Source organism: Protopterus annectens, chromosome 3.part1 (genome assembly GCF_019279795.1).
Source record: "Protopterus annectens isolate FY-2018-M chromosome 3.part1, PAN1.0, whole genome shotgun sequence".
NCBI lineage: Eukaryota > Metazoa > Chordata > Ceratodontiformes > Protopteridae > Protopterus > Protopterus annectens.
In genome coordinates, this window is record NC_056732.1 from 1,786,257,871 (window position 1) to 1,786,278,953 (window position 21,083).

The window sequence follows — 21,083 nt, forward strand, 5'->3', positions numbered from 1 at the left end:
TTCATGTCCCTGCCCAAGTAGCTGACACACACACACACACACACACACACACACACACACACTTTGAGATATGAGTTTATACAACCACACAGACACTTCTGGGGAAGGTCGGCACAGGTTCTCCAGCTGTGCCCCTTTTACCCAGACTATACAGTAGTACCACTTGCCACCACCCAGCTAATATTTATCAGCTATTCAAAGTCCCTTAAAAGGGTGTCCATTTATTACGGTGCAATGTTATTATCCAATTGGTAGTATAGCCCAGGGCTAGAGCTATTAGAGTGGTTTTATACAATTTTACCAAAGACATGCAAGTACTCTTAAAAGCTTAAATTATCTCTGCACAAAACAGCCACAGTTGAAAGGTTTTAAAATATTTAATAAAAAATAATTAAAACCACAAGACAATACTTCTTACTACACAGTGCTAGTCAGAAGTTCAGAGATCACAGAGAAATACTTGAAATAAATCAGTAGTACAGTTCTGACACCACAGAAAAACACTTAGTCTAATCTTTCTAGTTCTTAGCTATTTCTAAAAGAAAACATAAGTCTAAGATAACTTACTTAAGATAACAGGCAGTGCTGTGAGTCAGATGGTCAAGACAAAAAGCTTTATAATCTCTGGTTCTCTCTGTTTAAATTGAAATTGCAGTTCTGATAAACATTACATCATTCTTTTACACTTTTCTGGAGTTCCCAGGCTACACATTAACTGTATTTATATTCTTAACATATGCATTTTGTTATCTTGCAGCTGGTCAGGAAACAGAGCAATAAAAGTACATTTGCATGTTTAAATCTAGCAGTTTAACTTTTGGTTAAAACAATAGAAAGAATGTCCTCATCTAGACGGACTGGAGCCGACTTTAGATCAAAGGGTCACAATATGCTTTTACTGGGTCAGTAGAGAGCACTGTTGCCACATTTTTGTGATAGCATTTTTTTTTTCATTTAAGACAACAAGACTGCGATTCACATTATTTTCTTTCAATTAGGAAAACAAGTCTGTAGTTCAACATTCATATTTACAAATGACAGAATTATCTATAAAATTTTATCTCGCTACGCTAGCAGCCTTCACCCTTCTCTACCAGTCTTCACAATATGTATGGAGGCACGTGTACAATAGCAGTGCATGACTTGGTATGGGGAACACTAGCGCAGTTACCTCTAATTGTAGTTTCCTGTTTCAGGATGAGATACTAAGTAACTTCTGCATCATACTTCTCTGTCAGGTCTCTGCACTGCATTTGCATCATTGTAGCCCTACTGGGCTCGGTGGAGATGCACAAATACCACTTGTGACAACATCACTCTAAATGCTGGGGAGGATTTCCTCCGAGTTTCAGATATTATCGAGTCTTGGACTACACGCCAAGTCTGTTAGTGGGTAGGGAGTGAAGCAGAAGTAAGGACTGGGACAGGGTTAGCATACCTGCAACAACTTAGAAGAAATTACTGATTACAGAATGCTCTGTTTTTTATTATTATGCTTTTTCTGTGTTACAGTAAATTCTTCCTAGAGATCTGATCATAAATCCAAGAGGTCTGCAGGCATTAAGGTGTATCTGCCACTGTTGTCCTTACAAATGCCTTGTTTATATAGTTTATATCTTCAGGACACCCCATTCAGTTTTCATTCCTTGTACTGCATGTGGTGTCCCCTCTGACTAGGGATAGTGACTCTGACTGTATTAAAAACAAAAGAGCTACAAAGCAGATTACATCAGTGTTACCCTGTTAAATCAGCATGATACATCCTAATGTGACATGAGAATCTGTGGTCACAAAGTAACCACATTTAAAGTTTAGGGACTGTCACTAACTGCATAATTTCAAATGTATAAGGAATACAGGAAATACAGCAGAAAACACCCTGTGCTAGGTTAGACCAAGAACTGCAACATTCTGCTACAGAGTATCAGTAACGTTACTAAGTAGATATTGTTCAATGTTGCTGTTAAGGTAAGAAATAATGCAAATACAAACAGAATATCTCGTTATACAAATGTATTACATATGCTAAATCACAAGACATGGTGGGCACCAACAGTTTCCTAACATGGTCCCACAAAACTTTGACAAACCAATCCTTTTTATACCTTAAGAGACATTACATACAGTATGAGGTACACATGGTTTGATAACAGTTTTAACATATCAGAAATGTACAACCACTCATGCTGTTCATGTGAAAAGTACACATATGTGAGCATATCATTGTTCTTTTACTAAATTAGGAAAGTTGAATCTGGTTATGTCTCAAACTGTTTTCTATCTTGCAGTCTAACTTGGTGAACTTCTAAAACTTCATAAGTATAACTTATGGCACAGGCCCCTCTGACATCCTTATGTTGTTTCCTTAGTACTGTCTACAAGTATTCTGTACTGCTATTTCCTCTCTTAATTTAATTTAGTAACACACCTGCAGAATTTGCCTAAGACAGAGAGGAAACATATGCCAGCTGCTTTGCTGTCTGTTATAATAACAGAAAAAGGAATGTAACATTTCATCTCAAGCTGCAGTTAGTGTGTCTGAAATACATTTTTATGCATTCAGAATTACAGAATATGAAAAAGAACTTACATTGGCTATAATATGATTCCTATATTTCCATTATATTGCAACCCAGACTGGGGCAGAGACTGGAAAATAAAGTGATTGACAGACGGCAACTGTAAATATTGGAGGAAACTGTCAAGAAGAAGATATGAGTAAGGAACAGAAATGCAATTTCTGGGGTAAGAACTGGCAGTCAAGTCACATGACATAGGTCACTGCAGCTGGGAAGCTGTCCTGGGTGTTTCCTAACAAGCCTTTTGAAAGCAGAGAGGGCGGTTACATGCTCAGTGGGGTAATTCATTTGGGCCTATATTATATATTCGAACTTGCAAAACTTTGAATTCCATATGTTCGACAACATATGGTCAAAGTTTGAAAGATCGAATATACAATAAAAAAAAGAAAAACTTACCTTAATAGTGCGAACAGGGGGGCATGCCCCCCCTGCACCCCCACCCCCCTACTTAAATATACCAACTCCGAGACTGCACTTCAGTGCAGAAAAGGAAAATTCTCCCATTCTGCACCATACGGCGCCATTATGTTTAATCTTCGAACTCTTGAAATGTCGATTATATGGTGTTGGCCATATGACATTCGACATTTCAAGAGTTTGGTGTTCTAATAGGAACCCAATTCATTCTAGGTGATGGGAGCAATCAAAAAGAAGACCCTAAGGCTAGTTAGGGAACTTAATGGTGTTTGTGTAAAGGCAGGAGGAGTAAAGTGTTCCAGATGGGAGATGATCAGATGGAGACCCATTTACTAATGGGCTCTGTGGTAACAGCCTTTTAGTGTTACTCTAAATTCTGCATTGAATGGAGTCAGTATAATTAGTGATGAAGAGAGAAGGATCTGGCTCCATGCCAAGATTCCTAAAGGACAGCACCATGTTTGGTGCAGTATCTGTATGAAATGTGGCAGACTGCCTGGTTAAAGTGGTCATAGGACTAATAAGAAAAAAAATCTACATTTTACTTATAGTCATGTCCTTGTCAAGTGTGGTTTTGATGTTCTCTGGCAATGACCATGTCAAAGAAACATGTAATATGATGCAGTAAACTCCCAACACCAAGCCATGTACCCTGGAGACAGCTCTCAACAGATTAAAGGAGAAATAATATATATAAGCTGCGGTGGTGCAGCGGTAGCATTGTCGACTCACAGCAAGAGGTTCTCCCATTTGATTCTAGGCTGGAGCACCTTCTGTGTGGAGTCTGCATGTCCTCCCCACGGTCGAGTGGCCTTCGAAAGACATGCGTGAATGGGTGTGCCTTTGTTGAAGGTTGTCGAGCTGGCAACTCTGCACCATAAAAATCTACTGCCAGTCATTAGCGGACCGGAGTTCTGCTGTGGCGACCCCTAACCGGGAAAAGCCAAAAGAAGTAGAAGAACAACAACAATGTATATAATGTATGTACATATGAGTGTTATTTACATGGTCGAGAAGTAAATTGATCTCATATAAAAAATCCATACAGCTGATTGAAAAATCATCTAATTGCACACTGCCAGCTTTTTTGTGTGTGACATCACTGTAGTCCAGTGTTGGAAATGGTATATATATATATATATATATATATATATATATATATATATATATATATATATGGGTTCACTTCAATTCACTGAACTTTCAATTCACTGACTTTCATTTCACTGACACCATTTCACTGAAATTCATTTCACTGAAACTTCATTTCATTGAAAGTTAATTTCACTGACAAGTATTATTACAAAGTAAATGGAATATGCCCCCTTCCCCACTGTAGTGCGACCCTGGAGTTAAAATATATAGTTAGGGGGTGTGGGGGGCAGAGCCCCCCACATTGGGGGGATGTGGGGGGTGCAGCCCCCCACTTGCTTTTCTTTTACTAAGCAATATTATATCAAAACGTGAGAATATCATATGAAATGAAGTGGGGGGCTGTGCCCCCCACACCCCATGTGGGGCTCTGCCCCACCCCTAACTATATATTTTAACTCCAGGGGCGCACTACAGTGGGGAAGGGGGAATATTCCATTTTATTGCTAATAATAGTTGTCAGTGAAATGAACTTTCAGTGAAATGAAGTTTCAGTGAAATGAATTTCAGTGAAATGGTGTCAGTGAAATGAAAGCCAGTGAATTGAAAGTTCAGTGAATTGAAGTGAACCCATATATATATATATATATATATATATATATATATATATAATTAGAAAGAAGTGTATGAGGGCTTGTCCCTTGCAAAAAAATAGTGTTTTCTGTGTTTTGCTTTAACGTTGAGTAGATGTTTTAAAGTTTGATTTGTTGAGTATTTGACCAGCTGTTATATATTTGTGCATGCATATGAAACCTCATTAATAAGAAAGGACTTTCTAATGTCATGTATTTAAATAATGATAATTATAATTGTTTAATGTGTATCACATTGTACAGCATTTCACAAACACAATCCTCATTGTGTGCTAATGTTTCTAATGCCATGTATTTGTTCTCTCTAATGCCAGGTATCCAAATAATGATAGTTATAATTGTTTAATGTGTAGCACATTGCACAACATTTCACAAACACAACCCTCATTGTGTAGTAATATTTATATTGTCTTGTTGTTTGCGTCTAACTGTAAAAGTGATCTTTATGTTTGGGCTGTAGAGGGTACAGATTATTTTTATTGTACTGTTGGTACAGTTTTCACATTGTAATCACGATGTTTCCTGTACATCCCCTGTACTTAAGTGCACAAGACTTCATATTCCTCCTGCAGCATTTTGGTTACATCTCTGTACTCTGATCTGGTCTTTATAGCAAGTATAATCTTATTTACATAAATATTAGTTACGACATTTGTCCTCAGTTCACCACAGGGTACTGCTGGTGATCACAACAAACACATGCATGTTCACACTCAGATGCATGTGCACAAATAATGTACACTATTCTGGGGTCACTTCAAAGCCACAAAGTGAAACCCCTTTAGAAGTAGTTAGGGGTACATAAATCTCTCCACAGCTAGATGACAGCTAACAGCACTGGAGTAAGATTACCCAACATCAACAGCCATGCTGGTGCAGTCATACTTCTGTGCTGACATTGGGTATGGGTCTTCTATCCCATCTATAACCCCTTTTAAATTTCTCCAAGTCCTCTTGCTTTCTAACACCATGATGGGAATGGACCCCATTCCTAAGTCAAAGTATGATTAAAGTTCATGAAATTAATATTGTTTCAGTCTTTGATTTCAGCCAGTAGTGCTCTTTGCAGCACCCGCAATGTGCCCAGTAATGACTCCTTCTTCAATTCATGTGGGGTTACATGGATTGGTAACATATCTAGATGCAATTGCAAGTTCTTTTCTATAGGACCCCATTGCTTCTACTACTACTGGAACTGTCTAGGTATCCTTCTTCCACATTGCCCTCAGTTCTGCCTGCAACGTCTGCTATTTTAGGACTTTGTGACTCTCTGTATGTTAACACAATGAAATCACTGTGTGTAGCAATTTCAATGATCAATGCTACTTTTGCGTTCTTTTCACGGGCTACTATATCTGTTTTTCTCACATCTACATTTTGAACTGTTGGAAATGGGTGATCCCATCTGATGTAAACTTGATCATTTTCTATAATACTTTGTGGTTCGTTTCCAATATTTTTCAGCTACTTCAGTATTGTAATGTTTGCACAATCTCCAACACAACAGTCTTGCTACATTATTATGCCTTTCAGTATAAGTCCTTCTGCCATTAGTATATAACAACTTGCAACAATATGGCATCTACATTACATAATCGAACTTTTAAAAGTTTAAACATCATATGGTCGACACTATATGATCAAACTTTTAAAAGTTCAAAAATGTAATAAAAAAAAAAATAAACCAAAGAAAAAACCTACCTGAATGGTTTAAGCAGGGGGCAAGCCCCCATGCACCCCCACACCCCCCACTCTTTAAATATACCAACTCCAAGATCGCACTACAGTGCAGAAAAGTGAAATCTTCCCATTCCATGCTGTACAGAGATCTCCATTGAAATGTTTGAACTTTTAAAAGTTTGATCATATGGTGTCGACCCTATGATGTTCGAACTTTTAAAAGTTCAACAACGTGATATATACCCACAACATGATTGCAAGCATAGAAAACTCTTGTAACAACCTCGTGTTGATTAGTATCAAGTATAGAAATGGTTAAGGAGAGATAAATTTAAACCAAAAGTTGAAAGGTTAATATTTTTTGGCCCCAGATAGTGGACTAAGTACATGTTGGTTTACAAAGTCCATGAACATGTGGGAGAAACAGACAAGTGCATTTACCTCTCCTTAACCATTCCTACATTCGATACACTCAACATGGGTTAGTTAAGATTAGTACTAGGCTAACTGCCTTTGTGGGCCATTTTAAGCCTAACCATTTACCCCATCTGAGAATCAAACCCTGGACCTTGTGTTTGTAAGGTGAACACCTTAACTATTATGCCAACCTCACAACCAACATGAAGTTATCCCAAGAGATTTTTATACTTGCAACCATATGTATGCATTTTCCTCATTTCTTGCTTTCTCATGTGATCCTTCACCTTATATTCTTTCTTTTGTTTTTTGGCACATTCAGTTGCTGCCTGATTTTTATCTACTTCTGGTTGATTTCCATTCCTGCTTAACACCAATACACTTCTGCTAAACTAAGCAAGGAAGTCGTCTTAGCCTTGTTCTCCTCATATTTAAAACTTTTACTATATTTGGATCTGGTGGGGTCAACAGATATGTATGCAGTCCTGTGATTGCAGATTTGTACGTTATCATTTTTGAGTAGTCCCATGCCTCCTTCAGAATGGGGAATATATATTCTGGTATACACTGTTTTTTATAAATCATTTGATAAGTAGGAATCATCCTTCTTGTTTTGCCATCCAATTTACCCAGCACATTTTGGGGCCAGTCAGTCACTGCAAAACTGTAAGCTAAGACAGGAAGAGCAAATTGGTTTATAGCTTGAACTTTGTTCCTAGATGTCAATGCTGTTTTCAGTATTAATTTTAGTCTTCTAAATATTTATTAATACGTTTTGTTCACATTTGTTCATGTTTAATTGTTCACCCTTCATCAAGTCACAAATAATTATATACTCCATCCTGCTCAGGTTATTTTATATCACATTCCTATCCCCGGCTGATTCATAGGTTCATAGATGTTTACTAGGCTACTGTAAAATTAAATTATTTGCAGATGACATTTTAATAACAAGTGGTGATGTTGAAGGTTCAATATGAAATTTAACCAAGTCTATTAATTACTTTGAAAAAGCATCAGGTTTAATGTTTACCCCTGATATTAGATTAGGGACTTCCATTTTAAAGTAGTTATTAGGCATTAGACAGGCTAAAGGGTAAAATAAACTGTGTTTCATTTATGCATAAAAAAACAGTTAAGCAGAAAGGAAAATAACCTTGCTGGTCAAGCATGAGAGACGTTTTTTTAAACAGAAAAGATAAGCATAAAGTGCACAGACAGAATGTTCTTTTCTCAAGGGAAAGATACAATCTTGCCAGCTACAGAATGTTCCTTAATGGAATGTTGCACATACGAGACAAAGCCTGAGACCAAGGTTAGGAGAAGTAAATAAGGAAAATTACTGGACTGAAGCGATATAATACGCTGTGTTCAAGATAGCAGGGCACTTAAGGTTAGTAAGTTAATTTGATCTGTTATTTCAGAGAAGATGACAAACACTCAAGCCTGAGTACATATGACAGGTCATCTAAATATGTTAGTTTATGTTGTTCAGGACAATCAGAATATGACGTGCAGTAACTTTGAACACTAATTGTTTATCAGTGCTGTTAATGAAGACAGTATTCGGATATTGTAAACATCTAATAAAGCCTTATTAACCAAACTACCGTGTTTGGAAAAGTCATTCTGAAAAGTGCACAAGACTTGGGCCATAAAGGAGAGACTGGCACCTGTTCGGCACAAGTTTGGGTAATTAACAGATAAAGACTTTCGTTTCTCAGTCACATTGCATATAGCGCATATAGTACAGTATTATTAGTTCTTACAAGGTCCCCCGAACTAGCCTGCTGTCTTGGGAGAGATATATAATTCTTGCAACCCAGCATGAGCTAATCTGGACAATCAAAAATCAGAGACAGTTGTAGCATGTAATCCTTCACATCTAGTTTCCAGTGCAGCATATTTTCTTAAGTTCACAGTGACTGTTTACACAGACCACAAGGGCCTTTTTAAGCCTAGCCATGCATCCCAAATCTCTGACAACTTCTGATACCCTTGATAACTGTAAGCATGGTCCTGGGAGAAGAACCATTTACAGGTTACTTGTGTCCATTAGAGACATAGGTGCCAAACCAGGGATGAATTTCCAGTTTCCCATACAATTTTCCAAGTTGAACTTTAATTGGGTTAGTGAGGAACTCTGCTTCACATGGATGGGGAGACTGTTCCATAGATGGGGTAGTCTCTGGGATACATAACTATCTCTGCAGCAGCTCCTATTTATATCACAGGTAAGGTTTAAGTCTTTAGAATGGGTAATTCTGGTGTTGTTTGTTTTATGGATATGCAGGAGGTCCATTTGACTGAGGTCTGACAATGTCCTGTATGCCAGGCATAGATCTCCCCTCAAAATCCTGTAGGGGACAGAATACAGGGATAAGGCCTTGAGGGGGTGGGGGTCTGCATAGGACATATTACTTATGCCCTGTATTCTTTTTGTGAGAAATCTCTGTGGGTGTTCCAATTGTTGGATATGCTTGGTTAGGTACATACCAAAGGGGGCATTGTATTCAATGATAGGTCATAAGAATGCCAAATACAGTGGAACAATGAATCCTTGGACTTAGATCTTTTCTTGGTGACCAAATTACATACTTGAATCATCTGAAAAAGTTTGACCACTTTCATTTCCTCATCTGATGAAATATACAGTTTTACATCATCCACAAAAAGAAGACAGGAAGTCTTTACACTTTTGTTGTTCTCTGGGACCCAAACTTTACACACAACTTGATCTGTTAAGTAGACAGTTAAGGGCAAGACAAAAGAGCAGCAGTGACAGAGAGTCACCCTGGAATATCACCCTTTGAATTTTTATCCCTGGAGTAATAATTTGTCCTTTATCATGGCTTAACTGCAAAGTGGTTTGCAAATGTTTCATGGTTACTGTAATGTAATTGATCAGGGCAGGGTGTATCTTATACATTCTTTAAGCACTCCTTTACCCATGAATGTGCAATACTATCAAATGCTTTTTTTTTGTAGTCTCTCTAAGCTGTACTTGAATTCTTCTAGTTCTCCCTTATGACTTTATTTAAGAAGAAATAATCCTTTGTTCCATATGACTTTCTTTTGTTACCCTTTTGTTCTATTGCCATGAATGAGTTTTCTTCTAAATGATTATAAACTCTGTCGGCATCAATTCCAGTGTATAGTTTATACTTCGCTGGAAGGGAAGTTATTGGTCTATAGTTTTTAGGATAGCTTGCAGGTTTGTGGTTAAGTAGGAGTATTGTTTTTCCTGTTGTAAACCAGGTTGGTGTCTGTTTGGGGTGCATATAAATAGTTCTTACTCATGGCTATATCTTCATGTAAAGATGTTAATACTTCTAGCCAGAAGTTAGGTACTGCATCTGAGCTTGGAGTTTTCCAGTTTTGTTTTTTTTATTAACTTTGTTTCAGTCTCTCTGGCTGTTACGTCGTCCTATTTCATATTCTGTACATCTGAGCTTTTTATTCTTTCCTTTACTTCTTCTGTCCATTCAGCAGTAGTGCACGATAGATCCTGATCTGTTCTGATGCTGCGCATTGCTTTTATCACGGGTATCTTTCTGAGTATTTTTGTTGATATGTTCCCTCTTGTATACTCTTCTAACAGTGATACTTCTTGTCTTAATTGTTTTATAGTTTTCTCTATTTGATACTTCCGTGACTGCAATTGATTTCTCCCCTTCCTTTCCTTATCCCAGGTATGATTTGTGGTAAGACCTTATCTGTTATTAACTAATGAAAATGTTCACTTCTGGAGCCAATATACTAGTACCCAGAGAACTTTTATTGTTGAAAAACAGAATGGTTGTTAAATCCACAATAGTCAGTCAAGCGCTTTCGTCAAATGACTTTTTCAGAACTAGAGAAATCAAAGTTACTTCTCATTTTATAACATTAATTGAAAATCAAATTAACAATTAAAAAACAATTAATTAAAATTTACAATTTAAAGTGAAAGTGTGGGGTGAACACTGATGTATACCCTTTGAAAAAATGTATATCTATAAAAAAGCAAACAAAAGCATTATTTAAAAAAATATATATATATTTATATATATATATATATATATATATATATATATTTATATATATATATATAAACTACATAGATTACAATTTTGTAGCTCTAAACCTTAATTCAGGTTTGATACTGATGGCATCATTGATGCCTGGAAATTCTGTAGCGTTCAACTTGAGTTGCCACCTAGTTTCAGCCCTTAATAATTTATTCGTCCAATCCCCCCTTCTAAAATCCATATTAACTACTTCTAGGATACCAAACCTAAAACAGTGGGAAGGGTTAACACTGACATGTTTAAACAGGGTGTTGTTTTCATCTTTTTTTGAAATGCTATAACAGTGTTCATAAATTCTACGGTTTAACCTCCTTTCCGTCTTCCCAATATTAAAACATTGGCAGAACTTACACAGGGCTAAGTAGACAACACCTGTCATGGTGCATGAATCCGAGGCCAAGGCCTTATCTGTTATTAATTTACCTGTACAATGGTATATCCTGTTTACTTCATTTGTTTCATCAAACTTTTAACTTCTTGAGTTTTATTGATTTTCTGTACTCTGTTTCTTTCATTGATCTGAATATGTCTGTCCATCTCTATTAGATACATTCATAGGTAGGTACTAGGCTATCTGCCCGAGGGCATTTATAAGCCTAACAACAATGTGTCGATTTTTGCTGCCCCCATTGATTAATTAACTGAGCCTCTGTCAAGCAGAGCCAATGAAGTGATCCCAGGGGTATATTTTCTGTTACCCATCCACTCGTCAAGCTTTCTCTTGAGTGTTAGTGAAGGGCTCTGCCTAATGTTGTTAGGAATTTTGTTTCAAAGCATGGGGAGTCTCTGTGACAGGAATTTATCCCTCCAGCATGTTCTGTTTATTGTTGTGGCGAGGTTTATCTCACTAGAGCATGTCACTCGCAGTGACTTGGATTTCTTTAGGTGGAGAATGTCCATCAATTCTGAGTTGGACATGGCTTTGTAAGTCAGGCAGAGATCACCTCTGAGTAAGCAATATGCCACTGAGTACAGCTGGAGTTGTTTCAGTCAGGCTGCATAGGACATATGTTTGATGCCAGTAATTCTCTTGGTGAGGTACTTTTGTGGTCTCTCCAGCTGTTGGAAGTGTCTTGTGAGGTATATCCCAAATGAGGCATTGTACTCTATGATGGGTCTGATGAGTGATGAGTAGAGGGGCACTATAACCTCTTTATTTCTAGGTGTGAACCCTTTAGTAATTAGATGGGCCACATAGAAGGATTTCCTAACTACTTTGGAAATATGATTGTCAAAGGAGAGATTACTATTTACCTGGGTCCCCAAATCTCTTATTACCTCTTGTGTATTAAGGGTGCTGCCACCTATGTGGTAATTCATGGGTGTTTTGTTTTTCCCAAATGGGATGACTGTGCATTTTTTGGCATTTAGCTTGAGGCCATGACTTGACACCAGGTGTCCATCTCGGTAAGGCCCTTTTGGAGGATGTCTGTGTCAGCCGGAGAGTCAATTATGGCTCCCAGTTTGCAGTCATCATCGAACTTGGTTAGCCATAGTCCTCCTGTGTTTGCCTGTACTTCTGAGAAGTATATGCTGAACAGTAGGGGTCCCAGGAGCAAGCCTTCTGGGACACCACTTGTAACTGGTTTAGAGTTGGACCTGGAGCCTGCTATTCTTACCGTGTGAGTTATGTCTGTAAGCCAGTTGGCAACCCATCTCGTGACATAGGGGTTTATGTTCAGGCTGGTGAGTTTTTCTGTAATACCCGAGTGGGGAATGTTGTCGAAAGCCTTGGCGAGGTCAAAGTAGACTGTGTGAACAACCTTTCCCTCTTCTATATCCTTGCTGACTGTCTCAAAGAAGTCAACCAGGTTTAGTAGGCATGATCTGCCCTTAACAAAGCTGAACTGGGTCATGTCATGTGTTTGGAGGTTCCCAATGTCTTTGTTAATGAGTTCCATGATGATGCGCTCCATAGCCTTGCAGACCAGGCTAGACAGGCTTATAGGGCGATAGTTACCAGGGTCAGTTGTGGCCCCTCCTTTTGTGGAGTGGAATAACCGTTGCTTTGCTTCATTCTATGGGCACATAGCCTGTGGAGAGGCTGAGGTTGAACAGAGTGTTAAGATGGGGGTTAGTTTGTTCTGTAGTTCGTGCAAGATGCAGCCTGGGACACCATCTGGCCCCATTGATGAGGTGCTTTTGGCTTTTGAAAGGGCTATTTATCACCTCTGCATCTGTGATTTCCGGGACACTACACTTTTCCAGTATTGTTGTGGACCATTTTGGGGGTGAGAGGGGGTGAAGTTTGCACTGAATCTATCTGCCAGGATGTTGGCAATATCAGTAGGTCCAGTATATTTTGTGCTATTTTTCACTAGTTCAGTGCATATCTGCGAGTTGCCACTTAGATTCTTAACATAGCTAAAGAAGGCTTTGTGATTATCTTTTGAATCCTTGGCTATTTTTCTTTCGAAGTTAGCCTTGTATGATTTTATGAGGGACCTTAGTTTCATACTGATACTGATCAGGGATGTCTTTCCTTCTTGGGATTTGCTTTTTTTCTGTACTAGTTTCCTCCTTCTTTTGTATAGCCTGTTTATGGCAGGGGTCCACCAGACTGGTTTAATTCTCTTAGAGGAGTGAGTCTTGGTTTTGCTAGGGATGGCACGATCCATGCATCCTTGCAGGTGCTCATAGAGTGCATTTGTAAAGGTTTCTGCATCTTGGGCAGCATTATCCTTTAGTGTGGGGGCTGTGAAATTACCGCCTCTGTCTTAAGTAAGGTGAAGTTTGCTTTAGAAAAGGTTTTTACTGTGGTTTCCTTAGTTGGGGGTGGTGGTGGGGTGTGGACATCCAGAGTGATTAGTTTATGGTCTCATCTAACCAGTGATGGGTTGACCTGTGTGGAACATCTCTCGCCCAAGTTTGTGATGACCAGGTCCAATATGTTTTCCCCTCTGGTAGGGGAGTTTACCAGCTGATCCAGGGCATTTGAGTTGATGAATTCCAGGAAGCACTCGGCCTGGGAGTTTGTACTCAAGTAGTTTTCCCAGTTAATGGTAGGGTAATTGAAATTGCCCAATATCAGGGTGTTCGGTAGGACCATCATGTTTTCCAGTGTCTCCAGAAAGGTGGAGTGGTGGTCTTGGGTCATGGAGGGTGGTCTGTAGCAGGCCACAATTTGCATTGCAGATTTGCCCGTTGTTAGTTGCACATGGATGATCTCAGAGGTATCATGCTGAGCCACTAACCTGGAGGTGTAGGTATCCTTGATGAATATGGATACATCCCCTCCTTTTGTGTTTCGGTCCATGTTCTGTGGCCAAAATGTGTTGTACTAGTTGTAGCTCAGTAGTGCTGGGGTGCTCTCTGGAGCCTTGAACCAGGTTTCAGTTACTGCACAGATGTCGACATTCTCCATACTGAGGAGTGCTTTGAGTGCGTGAATTTTGAGATTTAAACTCCTGGCGTTGAGTAGCATGACCCTCAGTTTTTTGTTAATTGTGCCATTTACGGAGGTGGGTTTGACTTTTGAGCCTTGCCTAAAAAAGGCACTATGGGGGCAGCAAGAGCCTTGGCCAGTATTCAAAAGCCTAGGAGTGATGGGTGCAAGCCTTCTCTTGCGAAGCAATGCGGCTTGTCAAGCATGTTGCCCCAGGCTGACAGACACTGGATCCCCTTTGAATGACACCAGAAGCTTAGCCAATTGTTGAAAGCAACTCTTCTCTTAAATCATTTTCTTCTAAACGAGGACACGTTCTTTATTCTCCATTTCCTGATGGCATTCTGCAGAAAGTTCCTGAGCATTTTCCTGTGCCATATTCTCTTCAGTTTCATCCTGTGTCATCTGTTGCTCTTTCGTATGGGAACTCACTCGCCTATCACTCCATAACATTGACTGCATCAGATTCCTGTTCCTCCCCTTGCTGTGCAACTCCAACTGAACTTCTGCACTGGTTTCCTGCGGAAGGTTCCAAAGTATCATTATATAGCAACTGATCAGATGTTTCCTGCTCCACTGGTTTCTCCTTAATTTGGGGATACATTGCTGTATCTTGCTGTGGTGTTATCAGAGTTAGATTTTCTACACTAAATCCGTCACTTCAGAGGTAATCCATAAGCTCAGTTTCTATTTCTTTAACCTCTCCATTACTAACCCTCTTTTTTTACTTGTCTTCTGATTTCTTATTTTTTGTATTGTAAAACTTTCCATATTCACATGCATTTGCCTGTATTTCTCTTCAGATATCTTTGGTGCTGCTATTTTGCATTGATTCGTTTTGCTTTCTCCTTTGCATAAATATTGTTCCATATTAAATCTCTTTTCCTTTCCCGTGTCCATATTTCTTCTTCAGACGTCTCCTGCTCCTCCTGTTTCTCCTTACTTGGAGGACTTATTGTTCCATCATGCTGTGATATAAGCTGAGTTAGACTTTCTACACTAAAGCCTTCACTTTACAGGTATTCCATAACTTCAGCTTCTATTTTTTTTTCACTTATATTTTACTAATCTTCTGTCTACGTTCCTTCTTTGTGAGCTCTTATTTTTTGTATTGTGGATTTTCCTTAGCTGGATGCCTTTGCCTGTATTTCTCTTCACATCTCTTTGGTGCTGCTCTTTTTGTATTGAGTAGTTTTGCTTTCTCTTTTGCATAAATATTGCACCATATTAAACCTCTTTTTTTTCCCGTGTCCATATTTCTTCTTCAGACGTCTCCTGCTCCTCCTGTTTTTCCTTACTTGGGGGACTCATTGTTCCATCTTGCTCTGATATGACCTGTGTTAGACTTTCTACACTAAATCCTTCACTTTGCACATATTCCATAACTTTAGCTTCTACTTTTTTAAACTTTTATTTTACTTATCTTCTACGTTCCCTTTTTGTGATCTTATTTTTTGTATTGTGAAATTGTCCATGTCTGGATACCTTTAGCTTTATTTCAATTGGAATATCATCGGGAATGCTTTTTTAATATTTATTAATTTGGCTTTCTCCTTTGCGTAACTATTACACCGTATCAGATCTATTTCTTCCCCACGCCCATATTTCTTTTTTTATACCTTTCAAAAATCTCTAGATTTTATTCTTTATGTTTTCCCACTTCCTCAGTCACTTCATTTTACAAACTGCCCAAGGTTTCTTGTTCTATATAATGTTTTTCATAAATCTATTGTATTCATGATCACACATTTTCATTTCAAGCTTCTCACAGTTTTTTTGTGCAAGTATTTTTTTTATTTCCTTTAATATCTCTCTTTTGCATATTTTGTGGCTGGAAGTTCTCGTTTTCTTGCATAGTAGTTCTTGTTGTATCTTTCGGCTTTTCCCGGTTAGGGGTCGCCACAGCGGAACTCCGGTCCGCTAATGATTGTTAGTAGATTTTTACATACCAAGTTACCAGCTCTGACGCACAACTTCAATGAAGGTACGCCCATTCACGCATGTCTCAACACAGAAGACACTTTAGCTGAGAATCGAGCAGGCCAACGTCATACTGTGAGGCGACAACATGGTAGTAACAATACATAATTTCTTTCTTATCCTCAATAGTCCTCTCTGCCATCATTATGGCTCTTTTTTGACCTATCAGTTTTTGTGATTTTTGTGACCTACTACTTATTTCTACAGCAGGGGGCCCATGATACAATCTTACTTCTATGATGACTTTAAGTATGGGTCTTCTCTCCCGTCTGTAACCCCAGGTATGGCTGAGAGTCTGCCGTGTGAGATGTTCTTGTTTATATCAGTCTTATCAACAAGCAGGTATGAATAAAAGGAAGTCAGGGAGACAAAGCCTGTGTAACTGCAGACTCAGCCACAGTTAAATATTAGCTGTACCTGTACTCCCCACACTGAGATTTGGTCCTTGACTCTGACAGTTATGTGGAAATCCAAGACAGATTAGTTGGTCTAGAGTTGGTTGTTCTAAGTAATTTCTGATACTGTGTTTCCATGGTGTAGATGGTTTTCAATTTGAAATACTAGTATGCTTAATGGTAGCTGGTTGGTTATAAGAAAACATTGTAATATTTATTTCTATGATAACTATCTCAGACTTTGATGTCATTAATCTTAGTGGACATAACTAACTGAAATGGGATTTATGTTCTGTGCCCTGATAGACCTGAGGGAATAGAACATTATTAGGGAATAATCCAGCAAAGACATTTTAATTTGTATGCTAAAATGAGCTTCTGCTGTAGTAATGTGTACTATTTGTGGCATTTATCAACTTCGGCCTTTTCATCCAGCAAAACCTGTAACATGATCTGCTTTCTTTTCACAGGCCTGTCTCATCTGACCTTGGATCCTAACACGGCACATCCTTGGCTCTCTCTCTGTAAAGACCTTACCGGTGTGGCGCACAGTGTTGCTAAACTACATCTCCCTGACAACCCTAAAAGATATGATACACGTCACTCTGTGCTGGGATCACAGGGCTTCACATCAGGAAGGCATTACTGGGAAGTGGAGGTGGGGTGCAAGCCTGACTGGGAGTTAGGTGTTACCAAAGAGTCCAGCAACAGGAAGGGGATAGTTGCAATGAGACCAAAGGATGGATATTGGGTAATATATCTGTCAAACAAGATGTACTGGTCTGTGGATTTGTCAGTCCCGCTTCTTGGACTAAGTATGAAACCACAAAAGATCGGAGTGTACCTGGACTATGAGGGAGGTCAGGTGTCATTTTACAATGCAGGTAACATGTCCCACATCTACACCTTTTCTGATGCTTTCACAGAGGGACTTTACCCTTATTTTTGGCTTGGATCTTATTCAAAACCACTAAAACTATTTCACCTAAAACTGTAATGATGATTTGCATATACTAATGTTTATTACCAAGGAAATTACTGATGTAACCAAATGTCTATAAAATACATTTTAGTCACTGTATAACAAAGTAAACACATACCTATTTCAGAATTGCTATAGTGATGCCATGTGCACAGCAGAAGTATATTTAGAAGTGAGAGTTATTAGTGGATAATTAAACAGTTGTATGAAACTCATTCCTTGTACTGCACTCCAAATACACAAGTATTATTTACTCCGGGGGGGGGGGGTAAAACAACCTTTTTGCATGATTCCTAATAGAAAATTGCATTCCCTGCAAGTAAAGGTTTAAGCATTATACACACCACTGCATATGGAAATTATTGCTTCCAAAAAATGACATGGTCAAAGTCATGCCACTTAAGTCATACATATGCAATATCTGCTTGTGGAGCCATTTCTTTGGGAAAAGCATCATGGTTAAACTTATAAGAGAGCATTTGAATGATGTACATAAGAAAGAAAGTAAAAAAAACAATTACCAGGACATATGTAGTCACACATTTCTACTCGGTAATCCTTGGTACCTTTGGAAAGTTGAAACTGTAGTACTTTACCTAGATATCAGTTAATGTTTGCTCTGAATTTTCTCCAACATTCTAGACTTTTAAATTTGATAAAAAGCTACAGTCCCCTGTTTAATTAATGCCTTACTAAATGTTATTGTTGTAACCTATTATAATTGCTTATTCAGCTTAAGAAGAATGTCTTATAACTTCTGTTACCTAAGTTTTGATTATCTGGAACTTAATTACTTCTTGTATCTTACAAGTAAAGTGCCAAACAAAAATAAAGCATTATGGCTCTGTGGCATTTTTTTTCTAATATAAAAATCCTTTAAATAGCACGGTGCTTAAGATTGGTAGTGAATGAATAAATAGCTCCAGGCAGTTTGAACAGCCTCACTAATCCCACAGCCTGAGCACTGCATGCACAGCCTCACTGACCCACAGCCTGAACACTGAATGCACAGCCTCACTGACCCCTGACCCGAACACTGCATGCACAGCCTCTCTGACCCACAACATAAAAATTGCATGCACAGCTTCACTGACCCACAGCATGAACACTGCATGTACAGCCTTACTAACCCACAGCATGAACACTGCATGCATAACCTTACTGATCCACAGCCTGAACACTTAATGGACAGCCTCACTGACACACAGCCTGAACACTGCATGCACAGCCTCACTGACCCACAACCTGAAATCTGTATGTACAGCCTTAATGACCCACTGCCTGCACAACACATGCACACCCTCACTGAACCACAACCTGAACTCTGTATACACAGCTTCACTGACCATGGTCTGAACACTGCATGGACAGCCTCAATGTCCCACAGCCTGAACTGTATGCACAGCCTCATTGCCCATGGCCTGACCACTGCATACACAACCTCACCTACCCATAATCTGAATACTGCATGGAGAGGTTCAGTGACCCCACAGCCCAAATACTGCATGGACAGCCTTGCTAACCCACAGCCTGAACACTGCATGAATAGCCTCACTGACCTGCAGCCTGAACACTGCATGCACAGCTTCACTGACCCACAGCCTAAATACTGCATGTGTAGACTCACTGACCCACAGCCTGAACACTACATGCACAGCCTAACTGACCCACAGCCTGAGCACTGCATGTACAGCCTCACTGATCCACAGCCTGAGCATTGCATGCACAGCCTCACTGACCCACAGCCTGAACTCTGTATGCACAGCCTCACTGACCCACAGCCTGAACACTACATGCACAGCCTCACTGACCAGCAGCCTGAATGCTGCATGCACAGACTCACTGACCCGCAGCCTAAAAATTGCATGCATCAGTTTTATGGGCAACATACACAGCCTCACTGACCCACAGCCTGAGCACTGCATGCACAGCCTCACTGACCCACAGCCTGAACACTGCATGCACAGCCTCACTGACCCACAGCCTGAACACTGCATGTACAGCCTCACTGACCCACAGCCTGAACACTGGATGCACAGCCTCACTGATCCACAGCCTGAAAACTGGATGCACAGCCTCACTGACCCACAAACTGAAGTGTATATGCACGGCCTCACTGACCCACAACCTGAACACTGCATGCACAACCTCACTGACCCACAGCCTGAACATTGCATGCACAGCCTCACTGACCCACAGCCTGAAAATTGCATGCATCAGTTTTATGGGTAGGGACTGTTGGCTAGTAAGATACTGGCATTGTCGAGTTGTAGGCATCCCTGTATGGTTTTATCTTATTTATTTATTTATTTCTCCCTTTATTGATTGATTGATTGATTGATTGGAGTAAATGCATTTTGGAGATGGAAGAATGATCCGAGCTACTGTTGCTTGTTGATAAGTCTTTGTTTTAATAAAAGTATAAGAACATACCTCTGATATACTTCTACTGGTTATAGAAATAAGCTTTGTGAGTCAAGAAACAGGTCCTCAAAGTCTGGGCCAATGCAGATAGTTATAAAAACAACAAAAACTGATGGCTGTTCTATTTGTATTTCTTTCAGATAAATTATTATTAACTCTGTAGCTTTTATGTACTGGCTGGGTAATATTTTTCCCTCCCTTTCAGTAGTAATGGCTGCATTTATGGGGGGAGCAGAAGTGAATGGAATTTGCTGAAGGATTTTCAGTTTGGACCTGTTTTCAACTTTGCAGGCTTTATTGTATAGAGAATGTTATAACACATAGGATCATAAGAATTTCATAGGACATTACTAGGCTATTGGCCCTGAGGTCCTTACAAACCAAGCCAAGAATTTAGTTCATGTTCGAACAAGGCAGTACACTATGCCACTGTCCAGCAGGGACATAGGTGGAATCCCAGGGGGGTCTATTTTTCTGTTCCCCATCCAGTTATCCAGGCTGCACATAAAAAGGTTTAATGAGGTACTCTGCTTTACTTGGAGAGGGAGTCTATTCCACAAACGTGGAGTTTCTGGGACACAAATCTGTCCCACCAAGTCCAACTGATGTCACAGACCAGGTTGAGGTTGCGTGTGCGGGTTACACGAATGGAGCTTGACTTGCGGATATGCAGCAGTCCCATCAGGACAGGGTCTCAGATTGCTTTGTATGCCAGACAGAGGTCACCTCTGAGGAGTCTGTAGGAGACTGAGTAGAGAGACACGGCTTTTAGCCTATCTGTGTAGGGTAGCTGTTTGAGGCTCTGGATTCTCCAGGTGAGGAATCTCTGTGGTCTCTCCAGCTGCTGCATGTGCTTTGTGAGGTACATGCCGAAAGAGGTATTGTACTCAGTAATCGGTCTTGTAAGAGAAGAATACAGGTATGTTATAACCACGCTGTCCCTGGATGAGATAACGTTATTAATAAGGTGGGCCATGTAGAATGCTTTCCGTACAATGTTGGCAAT

General features: G+C 39.5%; 1 protein-coding gene across 1 annotated transcript in view; it reads left to right on the forward strand.

The window, feature by feature from the left end:
- LOC122797869 (zinc-binding protein A33-like) overlaps positions 1–18,498 on the forward strand; it is a 350,409-nt gene extending 331,911 nt beyond the window's left edge. Inside the window, exon 6 of the mRNA XM_044066392.1 lies at positions 17,142–18,498. Coding sequence (XP_043922327.1) covers positions 17,142–17,668 — 527 coding nt within the window. The 3' untranslated portion in view covers positions 17,669–18,498. The remainder of the gene's footprint in view (positions 1–17,141) is intronic.
- Positions 18,499–21,083: the final 2,585 nt, after the last annotated feature.